The sequence below is a fragment of the Camponotus vicinus genome, unplaced genomic scaffold (assembly GCF_025532165.1).
Source record: "Camponotus vicinus isolate PSW18456_S1 unplaced genomic scaffold, iyCamVici1.0 SCAF_11, whole genome shotgun sequence".
Lineage (NCBI taxonomy): Eukaryota > Metazoa > Arthropoda > Insecta > Hymenoptera > Formicidae > Camponotus > Camponotus vicinus.
Genome location: NW_028141947.1, coordinates 8,924,136 through 8,942,496, shown reverse-complemented (window position 1 = coordinate 8,942,496; position 18,361 = coordinate 8,924,136). Strand labels below are relative to the sequence as shown.

At 26.7% G+C, this 18,361-nt stretch overlaps 4 protein-coding genes across 7 annotated transcripts; 3 read left to right on the top strand and 1 right to left on the bottom strand.

The window, feature by feature from the left end:
* Positions 1-632: 632 nt before the first annotated feature.
* LOC145961432 (uncharacterized) lies at positions 633-10,694 on the top strand. Of its 3 annotated transcripts, none has more exons than XM_083081595.1 (5): positions 633-911; positions 9,936-10,015; positions 10,145-10,256; positions 10,383-10,506; positions 10,605-10,694. In XM_083081595.1, the coding sequence occupies exons 1-5, from the start codon at positions 828-830 to the stop codon at positions 10,607-10,609; spliced, it is 405 nt and encodes a 134-aa protein (XP_082937721.1). In that variant the 5' UTR covers positions 633-827; the 3' UTR covers positions 10,610-10,694. The 3 variants fall into 3 exon arrangements, with proteins under 3 accessions (XP_082937721.1, XP_082937720.1, XP_082937719.1); XM_083081594.1 differs by having other exon boundaries at positions 10,145-10,283; XM_083081593.1 differs by having other exon boundaries at positions 10,145-10,506.
* On the bottom strand, positions 2,413-18,014 carry LOC145961429 (uncharacterized). The gene is made up of 8 exons (XM_083081589.1): positions 17,860-18,014; positions 5,433-5,562; positions 5,162-5,255; positions 4,777-4,892; positions 4,227-4,460; positions 3,835-4,040; positions 3,197-3,265; positions 2,413-3,128 (listed from the first exon to the last, which is right to left on the bottom strand). Exons 1-8 carry the CDS (start codon positions 17,882-17,884, stop codon positions 2,986-2,988), a joined length of 1,017 nt encoding a protein of 338 aa, XP_082937715.1. The 5' UTR covers positions 17,885-18,014; the 3' UTR covers positions 2,413-2,985.
* LOC145961428 (uncharacterized) lies at positions 10,886-12,294 on the top strand. The gene is made up of 2 exons (XM_083081588.1): positions 10,886-11,537; positions 11,613-12,294. Exons 1-2 carry the CDS (start codon positions 10,889-10,891, stop codon positions 12,278-12,280), a joined length of 1,317 nt encoding a protein of 438 aa, XP_082937714.1. The 5' UTR covers positions 10,886-10,888; the 3' UTR covers positions 12,281-12,294.
* Positions 12,812-14,525, top strand: LOC145961431 (uncharacterized). 2 transcript variants are annotated; one of them, XM_083081591.1, is made up of 6 exons: positions 12,812-13,028; positions 13,128-13,306; positions 13,378-13,531; positions 13,710-13,927; positions 14,097-14,281; positions 14,359-14,510. In XM_083081591.1, exons 1-5 carry the CDS (start codon positions 12,812-12,814, stop codon positions 14,136-14,138), a joined length of 810 nt encoding a protein of 269 aa, XP_082937717.1. In that variant the 3' UTR covers positions 14,139-14,281; positions 14,359-14,510. The 2 variants fall into 2 exon arrangements, with proteins under 2 accessions (XP_082937717.1, XP_082937718.1); XM_083081592.1 differs by having other exon boundaries at positions 12,931-13,028; positions 13,232-13,306; positions 14,359-14,525.
* Positions 18,015-18,361: the final 347 nt, after the last annotated feature.

Sequence of the window (18,361 nt, the reverse complement as noted above, 5' to 3'; positions counted from 1 at the left end):
ATGAAAACTCACAGTAGGTCGATGTGCAATGTAGATAAATAGATATCAATAATATAAAATCAAATAAATTATGGATGTAATTAACATGATTAAAGCAGTTGAACATTATAATCTTCGACCGAACCGATAAACGACTCACAATGTACTAACGAAACTTAAACAGTCGAGACAAACTTTAAATGTTTGGAAGCTTGCTTAAAGCTGATATATAATTGTGATGTAAGCATTCGGTGTCAGTCTGCAAATTTAAACTGTTACTTTGTCTCTTTATAAAAAGCATTTCTGATATGAGGCGCTTATGGAAAATTCATTATCCAGAACTCAAATCTCATCCCACTTGAACTCGTGACCTAAACTCAATCTGTGATCTGTAATAACGGAGTGACTTGAAGTATTTCTGGTTATATGTTTCTTGTGTTCTTCGATTCTAATATGCAGTTGTCTATCTGTTTGGCCTATGTAGGACGCATTGCAATCTTTACAATCGATCTTGTATGGAATTGGTAATGTATATCGAGCGTGCGATCTATAATCGATGCGTAGGGCGATTGCCTAATCATTCGCGCAAGCGTGCGACTCAGTGGGGAGATCCTTAAGAGGGGATCCGAAAAGCGCGAGCGACACATCTCTCTCGAGACAAGCCATCGTTTTCTCGTCTTTGACCTGCTGCTCTAGCTCATTAAACAAGTCTTTGATTCGAGTCAATAAAATAAAGTTATACAGTCCACTAATCGAGATTCTATTTGCATAACACCTAACATTTTTCTGGTCCTTCGAGCCGGATTCGCGTGTGCGAGCAGATCGGTGAAACATTTTCTGATCGATGCATGGGCGAAGTCGTACATACAAGCGGATCGGTGCAAATCGATATTAGAAGCAATTCATCAAGTCGGAGGAGCTGCAGAGATGCGGTATTGATAAATACATTTTGGAATTCAAACATTTTCGAAATATTCTAGAAGTTTCTATTCGAGATCACAAGAATTACGATGATTTCTTTTTATTCGACCTCGATGGATTTAGTTAACGCCAGAATGTTTATATTAGTGTGTTTTATTATATTCTATTCCTTCAATTCATTGCGCTGAAGATGATCCAAAAAAAGGGTCGAAACGTCCGCGTCATTTAAATATTTAATGTAATCGAAGAAATAGTGCATGATTTGTAAACTTATCAATCATTACATAATATACGTGCAAAAAAATCTGCGCTGGCTCTTAGTGCCTTATTCCTCTCTTTAATTTACTTTGATTTTGTATGTTTCTAACAAGCTTTGAAAAGACTAAAGGAAGTAAAATATAACTTAAGATGATATAATTATAATATCTCAATTATGTACTGTAATTATACATATAGAGTAAATCAATATAATATAATATAATATAAGATTATTCGTAATTTTTGTTGTGTTGTTTATTTGACATTGCGAATCAAATGTAACGGACATTGCATGTAAGAGATTATTTATTTCTATCTTAAATATATATTTTCCGCCATTTTATATGTTTTACATAAAATACTTTGTAATAAGTATATAATATTTTTAAAATGAAAAATTTTACATTTCTATTTATATAATTATTGCAGTATTTTTGTAAAAAGCAAAATAAAAAAACTAATTTGAATTGATAATAGTTGAAACAGCAGATAAAATATATATATATATACATACACAATATCGAATATGATATAATAAAAATAAATATTACATAAAAATTACATAATATTACACATAAAAAATAATTGATACAATTATGATCTTTACTTGATATCATAATGTTTATTATAATAACTTGATATTTTTCTTTTGATTAATATTTATATAGAATATAATGTTTATATAAAATTTTAATCGCTTATGCTTCTGACACTGTTGTGATTTCAATACTTAATGTTAGGATTTTATTTTAATTAATCATCACTCAATTAAAAATACGAAATTAAGACATTTTACTATACATTTAAAATATTTTAATATACATAATATACCATAATTTTAGTATAATTTTATATTTTCGGATGGAATTTGTTAGAACCAATAGTTCCTCTAACTGCGATACTCGGGCGCCATCAGCACAGCAGTAACGAGGATTACTCTTTGCTTTTTTTTTTTATATAGTCCATGACACACCGCGTTAATTACTCAGCAGTTATTTTGTATTCCTTTGTCATATAATAAACATTAACTTCTTTATACACATATTTATCAATTCACTAATTCGTTTCTTAACCATTGAATATCCCTTCCAAGAGAATTTTTTAATGTAATGTTATAAAAATACGAAAACTTGTAATGCGAAAATCAATGAAAATATTGTACCTTTAATATAAGAATTTTGAATAATTCAATAGGAAAGAAAAAAAATACATACTTATATCAATTATTTTTTCTTAAAAAAATTTGCACATAAATCACATACACACATAAGAATATATTGATTTATTTTAAAAAATGATTGTACAATAAACAGTAAAAGTACATATTTTTATAACTTGCAAGAGAAAAAAATGAAGAAATTTCGATGGTATTTACTGAAAAATATAAAAATCGGCTTTTTTTCTTTTACTCGCTTGGATGAACGGCCATTTGGACACAAATGAAAAAAAATGTGTCTTGAACTAAAACGTATTCAAAGTAAATAATCATTATAATCAGAGATGAAATTTTTCTTCCTTTGTCAATCTAATTAGATAAAAGAAATTTGGTTTAAGTGATTTTGAGGATTCTCTCTATTAGTATTATAATTTTATATTAATAAATTACACATATTAAAAAACATATTAAAATTACACATATTAAAATTAATTATGAAAAATTGTTAATAATCGAATAATATAAAATATAAATATATAACAATTGTGCAAAATTGAGGAAGATGATATTTATCACATTAAAATCGAATATCAGGTTTATAGTTTTAAAAATATAGCTTTGGCAAATATAATGAATTTCTGGTACAAAATTACAAATATTTAGAATATAGCCTAATTAGGATATAGCTTAATTTGGCACTTTTCTTTTCCAAATGATATCCATGCATGTATGGGCCATTTTTGCACGAGCCAGAGCGTGAACATAAGTAAATAGTTATAATAAATTTTCACTATTGTTCCGACATAGGGTACAACTAAAACAAGCGAAGAGCGAATCAGTAACAATACGATGAAATACTGTAAAAATTTATTCAAAACTTACGACATAAATAAAGTATCAGATCACGATAGTTCATGTTTAGCCAACTGTACCATTTAAGAGGCACATTATCTAAAAAATAAATAATTTTTAATTAAATAAATTATGTTTATTATCTGAAGATCTAAAATATTTGCGCGTATCATGACTTTAAATAAATTAAAAATTATTTATTTATCAGTAAACGTTACAAAAATATAAGTATTCAAGAGACATTTATGTTGTAATGTGCCACAAAATATGATTTGAATGAAATATATAAGTGTTATTTATATCAATATCTAATATTATAAATACATCTTGTATTTGTATACAGTGGTAAAATTTTTTATTTGCTATTTTATTTGACATTAATATTTTTTTATTTAATTTAAATAAATTTATAATACGTAAGAATGTGATCAAATATAATTAATTATACATTGAATTGAATATATCTTTATAAACGACATTGAATGTATCTTTATAAAATTAAAATTTATTCTCCATTTTTGAAATAAATATATTACAAAAAGCAAGAAGAGACAACATATGCATATCATAAAAATAATTTTAAAGTATCAGATTTTAAAGTATCACATATATCAGAAGAAAGAATTTATACGAATAATAAAAGCAGAATTATATACTGAAATATTCACATTTGATACCATGTAGCCGATAAGTAAATGCTAGAAGAGCATCTTTATCCAAAGCTAAGTCAATATACCATAGTCCATGTGTAATGCTTGACACCATGGAATAGAAATCAGATGGAGCTTCATTCAAATAATTTGCCAAAATACCGTTGCTTATCTTTTGACATAATTCGCGAGTTTCTTCTACGGTCTTACGACATATGTTTAATCTGTTAATAACGACAAATAATTATTAAAACTCGGAGAGAAAGGTGGAAAGACAATGAGAAAGCTAATACATATCTATTAGTTATTTTATATACAATATCATACTCTTTAATAGAAAAAAAAGGTAACATTATGATCAATTAATCTTCTTTAATAAAATTTATCATTTGATTTTTTATATGTATTACCTATCGGGAATTCCTAGCATGTAGCCTACTACACGCCAGAGATGAATAAACGCTTCTTCTTCTTCGAGTGTATTGCGCAATCCGACAGATTTAGGCGCAGTAAGAACATATCCCATAAAAGCAAATTGTGTGAGTGCCATATTTTTTTCATAAATTCCTCCGATACCGGCATTTATTGATCTTTTGCTGCTTGTCTTATGTTGCCAACGTATTTTGTTTATTGTCTTATACCAACTAGTAAGATTAAGAAATTTAAGAATTATGTAAATATTATTTTCTTTTACAATTGAAATTTTAGTATTTAATCAATGACATAGTGAACAATTTAAGATATGAAATGGAATGAATTTGAATCGTTTAGAAGAACAAAAAAATAGAAAAGTTCTAAAGAAAAAATAGGTAGATATAGATGTAAAAAACCATAAGAAGAAAATATGTAAGACATTGTGCATTTTAAGAAAAGATATAAAACAAATTATATAAGTAAAACATATAAGTTAATGAAGTATGCTGTAAAGAAATATGCCACATGAGTTTAAATAAAACTTACTTAGAATTGGAATTATTTGAATCGCATGTATATAAGTTGTGTATGTGTAACACAGTTTGGACATATCTGTTGAAAGCCACATAAGGTATGTTACTTTTTTTGGTGTATATAAGAACCTATTAAAAAACAAAACAAAATTTATTTTTAACTGTTCGTTATTTCGCATTATAAAAAAATACTTTATCATTCCTTTTCGTCAAAGTTTCTTTAATGAATTCTTTAATTATAATATTGATAAAAAGATATTGATTAAAATAATAATAATATTAAAAATTATAATAATATAATTATGATAATATTAAATGATAATATAATAATAATAATGTTAAAATAGAGTATTATATGTGTGTTTTATACATGATATAAAAATATAAAATTTTAATACCCTTAATATATCCGGGATTGATATTATTGCAAAAAGTCCCATAAAGCTAGTTAATATAATTACTACCATATTTCGTTTATAGTAGTTTTGAGCTCTGAAATTAAATATTTATATCTTTCACTAATAATAATTAATATTTTTCAATAATTAATATTCTTTTTCACATTTAATATAAATAATTTTTATTAAGAATATTTTTTTTGTTTATATCGTGAATTACCTAATAATTATGATTATATTGTAGAACTTTTTATTATATATAAATACTTACTCTCTAAATAATTTTTCATCATACCAATCTGGCAAATCGTCAGGTGTTGCTGTGTTGATGAATTTTGAGTTGATTAAATTTTTTTCTTTCAATAATAATTCATAATGTTCATCCACTGTCGATGTTTGAACTAAAATATTTGAAATAAAATATGATGATAATGTGTGTTGATAATTGATTTTTAAGTTTGAGGATTATAACTATATTACTCTAATATAACTATATTAATACTAATTAATTTTATTTCACGTTATCAACATCCAACGTTATGATTCTCTTATTATTATTTTTTATAGTATTAGCATATCGATCTTTTTCTATTATTCTTTTTATTTTAAATTTATTTATAAAATTTTAGAATTTATCTATTATGTTATTTATTAATCTTGTTTTTCTCTTAATTATTAAATTAAGTTATTTATTTATTTAATGACACGAATCCAGTAAACTATTTTAATAATCTAATAATTATTATAAATATGTATTGTATGCAAGAGAATTCACATACACCTCGAGTTATGATAATATATATCAAGGCCAAGATATTCGAGATGAATCCCTTTTACATATTTTTACCAAGCATTTATATGTACACACACACACACACACACACACACACACACGCGCGCGCGCGCGCAAGCACAATATTCAATTTTTGAAATTTTTTGAAATTATATCTCTTTTTAACATTTAGTTCTTATTTTTAATAACATTTTTAATCTTAGATGTATATTTTTAATAACATAGCGATAAGTAATAACTATTATACATATGTTTAACTTGACTTTTCCTCTATATATAGATCATTCGTACAAAACATTGTCTTGTTATTATTGATATATTTTTCTTCTTAATGTTGTTATTATTGATATATTTTTCTTCTTAATTTTAATACTTTACTTTTTTATCTCAGGAATTATATAATAGCAACAATATTAAATTCCGTTTTACGATCTTTTCAAAATAAATGGAACACTGTTTTCCGAGGGGAAACCGCTGAGGTAATGGGTAATAATGGGAGAAATCAATTGGTGTAAAGAAAACACATAGTTGTTTCGAAGAAAAAATATGTAATTTGCAATTAACAATTACATATTTTTTCTTAAAAACAACTATGTGTTTTCTTTACACCAATTGATTCCTCTCATTATTTTGTACATAAAAATATTAAGATAAGATAATCGAAAAATGAATATTTTACAAGATATTTTACGGTTTATGTAAAATTAAGAAATGATTTCAAGCCTTATAACTCAAAAAGTACTTGAGGGAAAAATATTTTATTATAGTGTTTTGGAAAGTCCTCGAGATAAGCTACAAGAATATGCAATAAAAAATAGGTTCCATTTAAAAAATTGAGGGTGATCTTCACGTGACCTTCAAGTAACTATTTAAGGTCAAATTAATGACACCATCTGATGGCCCCCTTCAAGCCATACAACTTTTGTTTGAAATATTTTTTTATTTAACGCACTGTTTCGGAGATATTTGAGCGTATTATTTAAAATGGGACACCCTGTATATTAGATGCTTTAAATAAAGTGTATTTATGTAAATCTATTAAGGTAAATATTAACTTATACAGTTTTACTATGACTGTGTTCAGCAGAAAAAGCAACTTATTTGCAACTGTTGTAAGATTCTTCAATACGATTAATTCTTGTCGAAATTCTTGGCCGTTCTTGCCCTTAGTTCTTATCGATCTAAATGTAATAAATCAATCATATAAAAAATTTTATAACAGTTGCAAAGCTATTTTTTCTGCTGAACGCAGCCTATTAGTCTTGCTTGGGCATTGGTGAGCATTACTAGGCATTAGTAGAAAATTTAGCAGTAATGCCCAGAAATTGGGCATTAGTAGGCATTAGTGTACATAATTTTGATCAGCGGTTTCCCCCTCGCTGTTTTCACTACGCAGTATAATGCAATATTATAAAAATATAAGTCATTCTGTTGGAGATAAAATACAAACGCAATTATATATGTGGTTTCGCAACTGCGCAAATTGATAACATGCGGCTTAATCGTTGTTCTATTTTAACTTTATACAATATTGCTCATTACAAATGTTACAATATTTTATATCGTAATTATTATTAGAATTTCTCTATAAATTGCGTAACTGTTTTATTCCGTTCGCAAAACGCAAACAATCAATTAACATAAGCTATAATTGTTTTCAGCTATACAAATTTCGTTATAATCAAACATTCGAAATGCAAATTTTTAATGAACAAATATTTGATACTTTACGATACATGCAAAAATTGAATAAACTATAAGCAAATCATTCCGTCAATCCAACATTCTTATCTTATGATAATGTTAAAATATTTTACTGTAAGTTTACTAAACACTAAAGATATTTACAAATAATGTAATATTTATAAATTTACTGTTAATGTGTGTGTGTATGTGTATGTATATGTGCGTGTGTGTATGTCACATGTGTGCGATAATTAGCACGACGTTTACGAACGTGATAATTATGTAAAATTATAAATGTAATTTTATTTACATTTCAATTGACTGTTAAATATTTAACGTATCTTTTTCTACAACAAAATAAAACATGTTGATTAAATAGATCTCATGAATTTTTTCTAATGCTTCAATTATTGTATAAAAAAATTAATTATATATATATGTGTATATGTGTGTGTGTGTGTAAAAAATTAAAAATTAATAAGTAACAGCTAAGGCGCGATAATTAGAGCGTAAGAAAAAAGATAACTTCTCCTCTTTTTTGCGCTTAAATTACCTTAGCTCTAGTCAATTTTTAACTTTTTAATTAAAAAATTTTTAATTATTGTTATTAGTTGAACCAATTTTTAAATTTTAATTTCAATATACATTTGTGTGTGCGGTTAGTAATGTATTCAATTTTTTATATATTTTTTTAATGAAGAAATATATGCGTGTGAAATATAATACACACACATTTGAATGTATATATATGCACAGATAGCAGGAAAAAATCGAAAAAATCTTACAATATATATATAAAGGACATAAAATATTTTTGAACCATTTTTTTTAAATTATTAAATACCTGTTAAAGATATATGCTGTGCAAACGCATACTATAAATATATTATAAAATTGCTTGTATATATATTTAAAAAATCTTAATAATTATCAATATAATATAACTGTAATAAGTTGATTTAATAATTTTACTACGCGCTTTCTCCTTTTAAATTGTGGCAACCATTCTAATATAATAATTAATATTACTTTAACATGCACATATTACAACATACACATATTACAATTACTAGCTTAGTACGATTATATATATATATATATATATATATATATATATATATATATATATATAATTATGTAAAAAATATAAAATTATATATAAAAATTATATACAGGGTGAGCCATTTTAATTAACGCACGCAATTATTTCGGAAACAAAGCATTTTAGAGAAAAATGTTTCAGACAAAAGTTTTATGGTTTCGAGGGGGCCATAAGATGGTATCATTGGTTTGACCTTGAAGAGTTATTTGAAGGTCACATGAAGGTCACCTTCAATTTCTTAAATGGAACCTACTATTTGTCATTGCAAATTCTTGTAGCTTATCTCGAGAGCTTTCCAAAACACTATAATTAAGTACTTTTTTGTTAAGTACTTTTTGAGTTATGAGGCTTGAAATAATTTCTTAATTTTACATAAACCGTAAAATATCTTGTAAAATATTCATTTTTCGATTATCTTACCTTAATACTTTTATGTACAAAATAATGAGAGGAATCAATTGGTGTAAAGAAAACACATAGTTGTTTTTAAGAAAAAATATGGAATTGTTAATTGCAAATTACATATTTTTTCTTCAAAAATGTGAATCTATTTTAGTAGCACTTAATTTCGAACAAAGATAGAATGACGATAGCAACACGTACATTCAAGAGATGTCCAACGGACGTTCCGAGAATGTGTTTGGGACGTCTCGTGACATTTCTTGACACGTGTGTGTTTGTATAAATATTAATATTTTCACTGTGAAAACAAATAAGATAAAGGCATCTTAAACATAATTAGACGATGACGACATGTGATTCTGTAATTGTTAACGACGATGTCGTTATATTATTTGTTATACATATACGTGTCTGTGCCTATATATTTTAACAGGTCAAAATACAGTGCAATAACACGTTATGATATAGCAATAAATACATTAAAAATTATAGAAATGTTATACAGGCGATTATAATTAATTATAATAGCTAATTGTATATGTCGAATTAATTTAGGATTAATTTTCCAGCAATTCTATTTAAAGAGTATATCTTACTTTGAATTTGATTGTTGACAAATTGAATATCCTTAAATTAATTGAATATATAATTAATTATTATATATGTCTTTAATACACAGTCGTAAAAATATTTATTATCTATTTAATATTTCGTTTTATTAATATTGCAATTGAATTTTTTAATTTTATATTTTAGGAATAATTTTTATATATCTAATTTTTTATTTTCAGAGAATTAAATTTTGCTTTAAAGAAAATCAACTAAAAAGAAATATGAATTTAAATAAAAATATCTCCAACACAAACCTCAGGTAAAAAATAATTATATATATTATATGAGATGTATGTGTATGTTTGTGTATATGTATGTGTCCCGTGTGTGTGTTTAGCTGTTAAAACAGAATTCACTTTTATATTTTAAACATTTTATTTTATACAAGGTTTGATACCTTCTTGCCTGACAACAATGTACAAAGTACAATGGACCAATTATCTGCTGCAAAGAGCAAGAGACAATTTTATCGCATTTTATGTGATGCAGCAGACAAAACAGTATGCCACATTGAAACAGAAAATCAAGTATTTAAAAAGCGAAAAATTGATATTTTTTCTACAGAAGATCAAGAAAATATTAATTTTAACATCTTATATAAACATTCTCAAGCATTTCCATTGCAGGAAAACAATAACAATAATGTTAAGAAACAAATTACACAAAATGACATATACAATACAGTCAACATAGATAGCTTTTCTGTATCAAGAAATTGTGACAGTGATAATGAGCAGAATGAACAAATATGTAATGAAATTTTTAATAGTTCTGTTAATTATAATAGCAATGAATTAATTGATAAGTTTAGTCTCACAAATTTTTTATCTCGTGATGAAAATTTTCAGACTAGTGATAAACTTATCAGGCGGGTAATGCGTAAGCGGGTATCGCCAGGGAGTCAATACCATCCAGGAGGTACGTAAAGAGAGGGGTTTTTTAGTGGGTAGGGGCCGTTAAATAGGCCGAGCCCTACACTCCCCCGGTCTACGGGGACCGGGGGGTGCGTAAGAAGCATTTTTCCCCTCTCTCGTTAAAAAAAAAAAAAAAAAGTGATAAGCTTATCAAAGAAAGAGTAAATGATTACAAATGCAATGAAAATATTAATGTTTACTTACAAAATAATCTCAAAATGTGGGCAGTGGAAAACAATATTAGCAGAACTAGTTTTCAACAACTTTTAAAAATTCTTAATGAAGTCCATCCAAATTTACCTACAGATCCGAGAAGTATTTTTGGAAAATCAAATAATATATCAATTGAAACTATGGGGGATGGTCAATATTATAATTTTAACTTAAAGAATATGCTACAAGAACAATTAAAAATGAGATCTTCATCACCAATAATTTGGCTAAAATTCAATGTTGATGGACTTCCCTTATTTAAAAGTAGTCGTATACAGTTGTGGCCAATATTATGTCTTATTGAAGAATTTAATTTTACACCGATTGTATGTGCTGTATATTGCGGGAAAGAAAAACCAGATTTAAAATTGTTTTTGAAAGATTTTGTTCCAGAGTTAAAAGATCTTATGGAAAATGGTATTATTATTAATGATACAAAGTATACAGTTTTTGTTAGAAGTTTTATTTGTGATGCACCAGCTAGAGCTTTTTTGAAAGGTATTAAAGGTCATGGCGGCTATTATGGATGTGAAAAGTGTGTTCAAAAAGGCCAATGGAAAAAAAGACGTGTTATATTTCCGGATCATTCATCTAATTTAAGAACTGATAAAAGTTTTGCTGAAAGAAAACAGAAGAAACATCATAACGAAATAAGTCCGTTAATAGATATTGGTATTAATATGATTACAATGTTTCCGTTAGATCCAATGCATTTGGTATTTCTTGTAGTGATGCGCAAGCTTTTGCACATATGGACTGGCGGTAAATTAACAACTCGTATGTCTGCTCAAAATATTTGTATCCTTAATAAACAACTTGAAAAAGCAGCATCTTCATGGCCAAAAGAATTTAACCGAAAGCCAAGAGGTCTACATGAACTTAATATGTGGAAAGCTACAGAATACAGACAATTCCTTCTGTATTTAGGTCCTACTCTACTCACTCCATGGCTTCCTAAGAAAATTTATAAACATTTTCTTCTTCTACATGCAAGTATATTTATATTATCACGAGATAATATTTCAGAAGAAGACCTTGTTCAAGCAGAATATATGCTACGACAGTTCGTCATAAGTAGTATTTCAAAAGATCTTTATGGCAAATCATTTCTCATATACAATGTTCATAATTTGTTGCATCTTGTTGATGATGTTAGACGTCATGGTCCTCTGCATAAATTTTCTGCTTTTCCTTTTGAAAATAAATTAGCTTCTCTTAAACGAGCAATTCGTGGGAAAAACAAACCATTGCAGCAATTAGTAAACCGCACTTTAGAAAAAACTGAGACAGATTCAAATAATTGTAATCAATTTATTACAAAAAATCCCATTCTCAGATCTGTTCATTCTGGTCCTTGTTTTTCTTTAATTGGTATACAATATAAAATGATTCGATGACATGGTACTGTATTGTCGTTAAAAGAAGGAGATAACATGGTTATTACGTCTAAAAGTGATGTTATCAAAATCATTAATTTTGTTAATACATCATCTGGTATATTTTTAATAGGAAAACGTTTTCAAGAGTCTAAAGATTTGTATTCAACTCCATGTAAATCATCAAATTTTCATATTTATATAGTTAAAAACTTGTGTGAGCGACCAGACAAATGGCACCTCACTGATATTTCATACAAGGCAATTCTTGTTCAATACAAAGACAGAAATGCTTTTGCAGTTTTTCCTATGCACAATTTCTAACAATTTTTTTATTTTCTTTAGATGTATATATAATCATTTAACTTTAATTTCTTTTTTTTTAAGTTTCTAAATCTATGTAGAACTATTATTATTTAATACTGTGAATTGTCCGGCGAATTGTACTTAATTAAATATGTTGATTTTTATATATCTCATTATAAAGGCATTCATTTATAACTTCAATTTTTTTGTTACACTTAAATAATATTTAATTTATATCACAGTAAAATGTGGTCAATAGTTGAGTTTCCTCTAGAAAAGAAAGGAACATCTGTACCTATGGATATTGTACCAAAAAATTGGTTATATGAAAATGAAAATCAGATGTTTTGTTGGTTTCCCAATAAATATAAAAAAGCACAATTGAAGGCTGCAATAAACGAACTAGAGGAACCTGATACATCGTCATGGAAAAGTTATTTAGTTAATGTTTTATATAAAAAAGGTATAACACACTGGTTTCAAAAAAATTTTTATTTTACAGCATAAATATAGCGCGCTACATTATTTCTTTCAATATTACTTTTATTTTTCATTGTAATAGGTACGATGGAAAAGTGTATATCAAAACTAAACAAATTTATAGTAGAGTCAGAATTGACATCTACTGAAACAGAACTTGAAAATTGTACACCGTTATGTTCTCAGGAACCTCTAGACAAAACAGCAATAACTTCTCAACAATGTGAGAATGACAGAAATGCTACGCCAATTATATCAGATGTAAGAAGTTGTCTTTAAGGTTTTATTCTCTGTACATAAAGAACTCTATCTATATATTCTTGTTGTAATAGGAATCGGAAGATTCTGCAATGGACGATGAATTAGGCGATTTTAATGATACAAATAATAATACAAATGATACTAATAATAAAGAAGAAGAACCTAGAGCATCTACATCAACCTATATTCCACAGAAGAAAAGAAAAATCGAGCATCTTACTGATTGTAAGTATTGTAATAGTTTTACCACATTCTAAATTATTTTTAAGAAGCACAATGTTTATAGATATATAGTACAAAAAAATCTCAAGTACATATTAATATTTTAGACGCTTTTAAACGCTTTTCTATAATGTTTCTTCTAAACTTTAATATTTTTAAGATAATTATTCTTTTATTTCAGATCAGTTTAAAACTTATCTCGTGAGATGGATGATACGGATTGAAAATAATCAAAGAGAAATAAAATCCGCTTTAAATACATTAAAATCAGGCAATGATAAAATAGTTCCTTCTAGTAGAGATTCAATTCTCAAAACATTAAACATACCAGCAACGTCAGTCGAAACTCTGTTAAACATAAACAAAATGCTAGAAGAGGAGAAACATTTTAAAGCTCTAGTAAGTTGATCGCAATTTTAAAACTAAAGTACTTATTCATTAACAAGTTTTAAAGAAATTGGTGTATTTTTTGTATTTATATATATTTGTATGTATATATAATTAGATTTGTACATAATTATGTGTATTATCATAACACATAATTTAGAATTTTTTGTTTATATAATAGGTAAACATTCTGAAAGGACAAGGAGGCACAAGTTTGTCTTGAAATGTGTTCCAGAATGATGGCCACTATAGTAACAGACGAATGTGCAACACAGTTGGTGTGAGTTGGAAGATTGGAAAATACGAAGCCAAATTCCAAAAAATCATTTAAGAAGACTCTTACTAATATTTACCGAGCACTCCTTGGTAAATAAGATTAAATCACAATTATTAATCTACTAATTATTTTTGTTACAATGATAAATATATTAATTCTTTTCTAGACGCAGCAACTAGTGCTGATGAATGGAATTCAACAGAAAAAGATATTGAAATTAAATTTGGCTATTGGTTAATTAAGGCTGAAACACGAAGACAACGAGCACAAGCAAAAGGAAACAAATAATTTTATCTTAATTTCAGTAAAAAATTTTCAAGTTTATTTAAGTTTATCGTTAAATATTTCAGTTTGTTTATTATAATTTATATACATATATATATATATATATATATATATATATATATATATATATACATATATATTTGTTAATATATTAAGACAAACTTTCATATTTTATGTTTACTTTAGATATAAGTATTTCATATTTTTACGTGTTGAAATACAACAGAATAAAATTAACAATTTCTAAAAATAATATTTTTATGAAATCATTTTTATCCCTAGAACGATACAATAAATATTCCCAACACATTCCATATAAATATTCCCAACACATTCCATAAAAATATTCCAGGAATGTTTTACGTTGTGCCAATTAGAGATTCCAAGAATATTTGTTGGAACATTCATGGAACATCTACCCAGATAGCAAAGTCTGTAGAAAGCATATCATGCCAAGTGTCTGCTATCAACTAATGTTAGCAAAACGGCTACAAATTTGGTACTGAAGCTGTTATTACCAATTAAGTTGACAAATTGATGTCAAAAATCGAACAGAGTCTGCTCACAGAATCTGACGCAGATTGGTGGCAGAAACCAAGCAGAATCTGCTAACATGACTTGATATCAGATTGTCGGCAAAAATCAAGCAGAATCTGCGTGCGCGCAATTTGACTGCAGATTGACAGCAGAAGTGGAACAGGGTTTGCATGCGTGATCTGATGGCAAATTGGCAACAATCTGCATTTGATTCGATAGTTCCTTCGCTTACCGCTATGTGATGTATTTTCTCGCAATCAAATTTCTGTCAGAAATATATATAAAGTCGCTATTATTAATAAAAGACCAAAAATATAGTAACTATTTCTATCACTTTAATTTCTGATATGTGATACAAGCAGATAAGATTCAGAATATTAAACTGATTGGCATCAATAGGATAAATGGATAATTATTCATTTACTGCCTATTTGAAGCATAAAGGAAGAATTTAATTCTAAATAAATTATATCTCAAGTTTTATAAGTTAAATTTAATTATTTTCACCATTTACTTTATTATTAATTTAATTAAATTGAGTCCTTTACTATGTGAGATATAACTACGATATAACATATTACATATTATATGTTGTATTAGAAGAAAATTGTAATTAACCGATAACTCGCCGATAATAGTCTTATTTAACATCTGTAGTAATTAATTTTATTGTATTTATATTACTTATTTATATGAATGACCAGAAGCTGCAGATTCTGCTCGGGATCTGCTGCCAATCTGCCGTCAGATTACCTGCGCGCAGATCCTGCTCGGTTTTTGCTAATAATCTGCTATCAGATTCTGTGAGCAGGTTTTGCTAGCAAATCGTGAGCCTATTGCGGACATAACGGATGCCAATCTGCTAGCAACTTTTGTGGAAATCTGTCGCCAATCTGCTGGCAAATTGCGCGCATTTTGCTTACCGGGTAAGCATTTCATTTGTAATATTGTAGGAATATATCTGGCATATTCCGATGCGAATTGGGAATGCGGGTATCTTGAAAAGAGTTGCTCATTCTAAATGTCGATTTCATTATAATTATTTATGTCATTTTACGTCATATTGGCCGCATTCAGCGGACTCAGCATTACTAGATTTTCCGATGTAATTCGACGCTGATTGATCAGATCTGAAAGTAGAAACCAATCATGTTCAATTGCTACTTAGCGGTTGAGTCTGCTGAATGCGGCCATTGGCTGCGTTCAGTAGAAAAAGCTGCTTTGCAACTGTTGTAAAATGCGTGAGCCTGATTGGTGTATGCTCTTAATTTTGACTGAATCTAAGAGCATACACCAATCAGATTCACGAATTTTACAACAGTTGCAAAGCAGCTTTTCCTGCTGAACGCAGCCATTGAATCATTTTTCCGTCGCGCCGCGCGCGAGATGCAAGCAACATTTAATAAATCTAAAATGGATTTTAAATTAAAAATTGAAACCAAACTTTTCCATATTTTTCCGATTCATAATAAATTAAAAGTATATAATAAAAAAGTAATAGAAAGATAATTGAGAGAAATGATTATCTAATTTTCATTTTTTAATGAAATGAAATTAAGTTTAACGGGTTTACAGTTTCTCATATAGAAAATCGAAGTGTATTGTATTAAAAATTAAATTAGAAAGTTTTTGGCTAATATTTGCATTTTATTCTTTAATAATTCTTTAATAATTTTTATTCTTTTATTCCTTAAATTATATCATTATCTTTTTTACTTTAATACTTTAATGTTTCACTTTAATTTTTATGTTTCTTCGAGCAAACTTTGCAAAGGCTGAAAGAAATAAAATACAATAAGACGAGATATAATTATATTATTGCAATTATATACTATAATTATACATATGTAGGAGAATAAAAAAATTAATGTAATATAAGATTGTATGTAATTTGTGTGTGTTGTTTATTTAACATTACGAATCAGATGTAATGGACATTGTATATTAGATTATTTATTTTTATTTTGCATATATTTCCCTAGTGTGCATTTTATATCTCTTACATAGAATACTTTGTAATAAATATAAAACATTTAAAATGAAAATCTTACATTTCTATTTATATATAATTATTGCGGTATTTATGGAAAGCTAAATAAAAATATAATTTGAATGGATAATAGTTGAAATAGCAAATAAAATATAATAAATTATATCAATCTTGCAAATCATCAGGTGTTGCTGTATTGATAAGTTTTGAATCGATTAAATCTTTTTCTTTTAATAATAATTCGAAATGTTTATTTACCGTCAGCGTTTGAATTACAATAAAATACTATAAAATGTGCTGATTTGTAATAATTGACTTTAAATTTATTTATAAAATCTTATAATTTGTCTATTATTTTATTTATTAATTATTTTATTATTAATTTTATTTATCTCTTAATTATAAAATTAATTTATGCTTTTATTCATTTAATGATAGAAAATGAATATTTTAGTCAGACTATTTTAATAATTTAATAATTATAAATATATATTGTATGTAAGAGAAACAAATTCATACTTCAATTTATGACAATACATATCAAGGCCAAGATATTCGAGATGAATCCCTTCTACATATTTTTATCAAGCATTTATATATATATATATATATATATATATATATATATATATATACACACACATATATAATATTCAATTTTTGAAATTTGTTGAGATTACATATCTTTTTAACACTTAGATCATATTTTTAATAATATTTTTAATAAAATTTTTAATCTTTAACTTTAGATTTATATCTTATATAACATGGCGATAATTAATAACTATTAAGATATATATTTGTAACTTGATTTTTCCTCTATATATGCATCATTCATACAAAACATTGTCTTACCGTTTTTGATATGCTTTTTCTTCATTTTACTATTTCACCTTTTTATCTCAGTTATATTACAACAAATACAGCAATAGTAATATTAGATTCACGTTTTATTATTTCTTTTTCAAGATATAAGCGGAGCACTATGCGTTTTCACCAATATATGCGATTCATTCTGTTAGTGATAAAACGCAGACACAATTATATATATACTTTCATTGTGGAAGCAACGGAAACAAATGTTTTTATGGGAAAAGATATGATATTTATCAACGGAAAAGACGTATCTCTGAAAAACAAATTGATAACATGCTTATCAGGCTTTATATAATATTGCTCGTTATAAACGTTATAATATTTTATATCGTAATTATTATTTACAATTTCTTTATAAATTTGCGTAGCTATTTTACTCTGTTCGCAAAACGCAAGTGATTAATGAACTAAGACCTAAGATAAGCTGAAATTATCTTCAGCTGTACAAATCTCGTTATAATCAAACATTTAAAATGCGAAT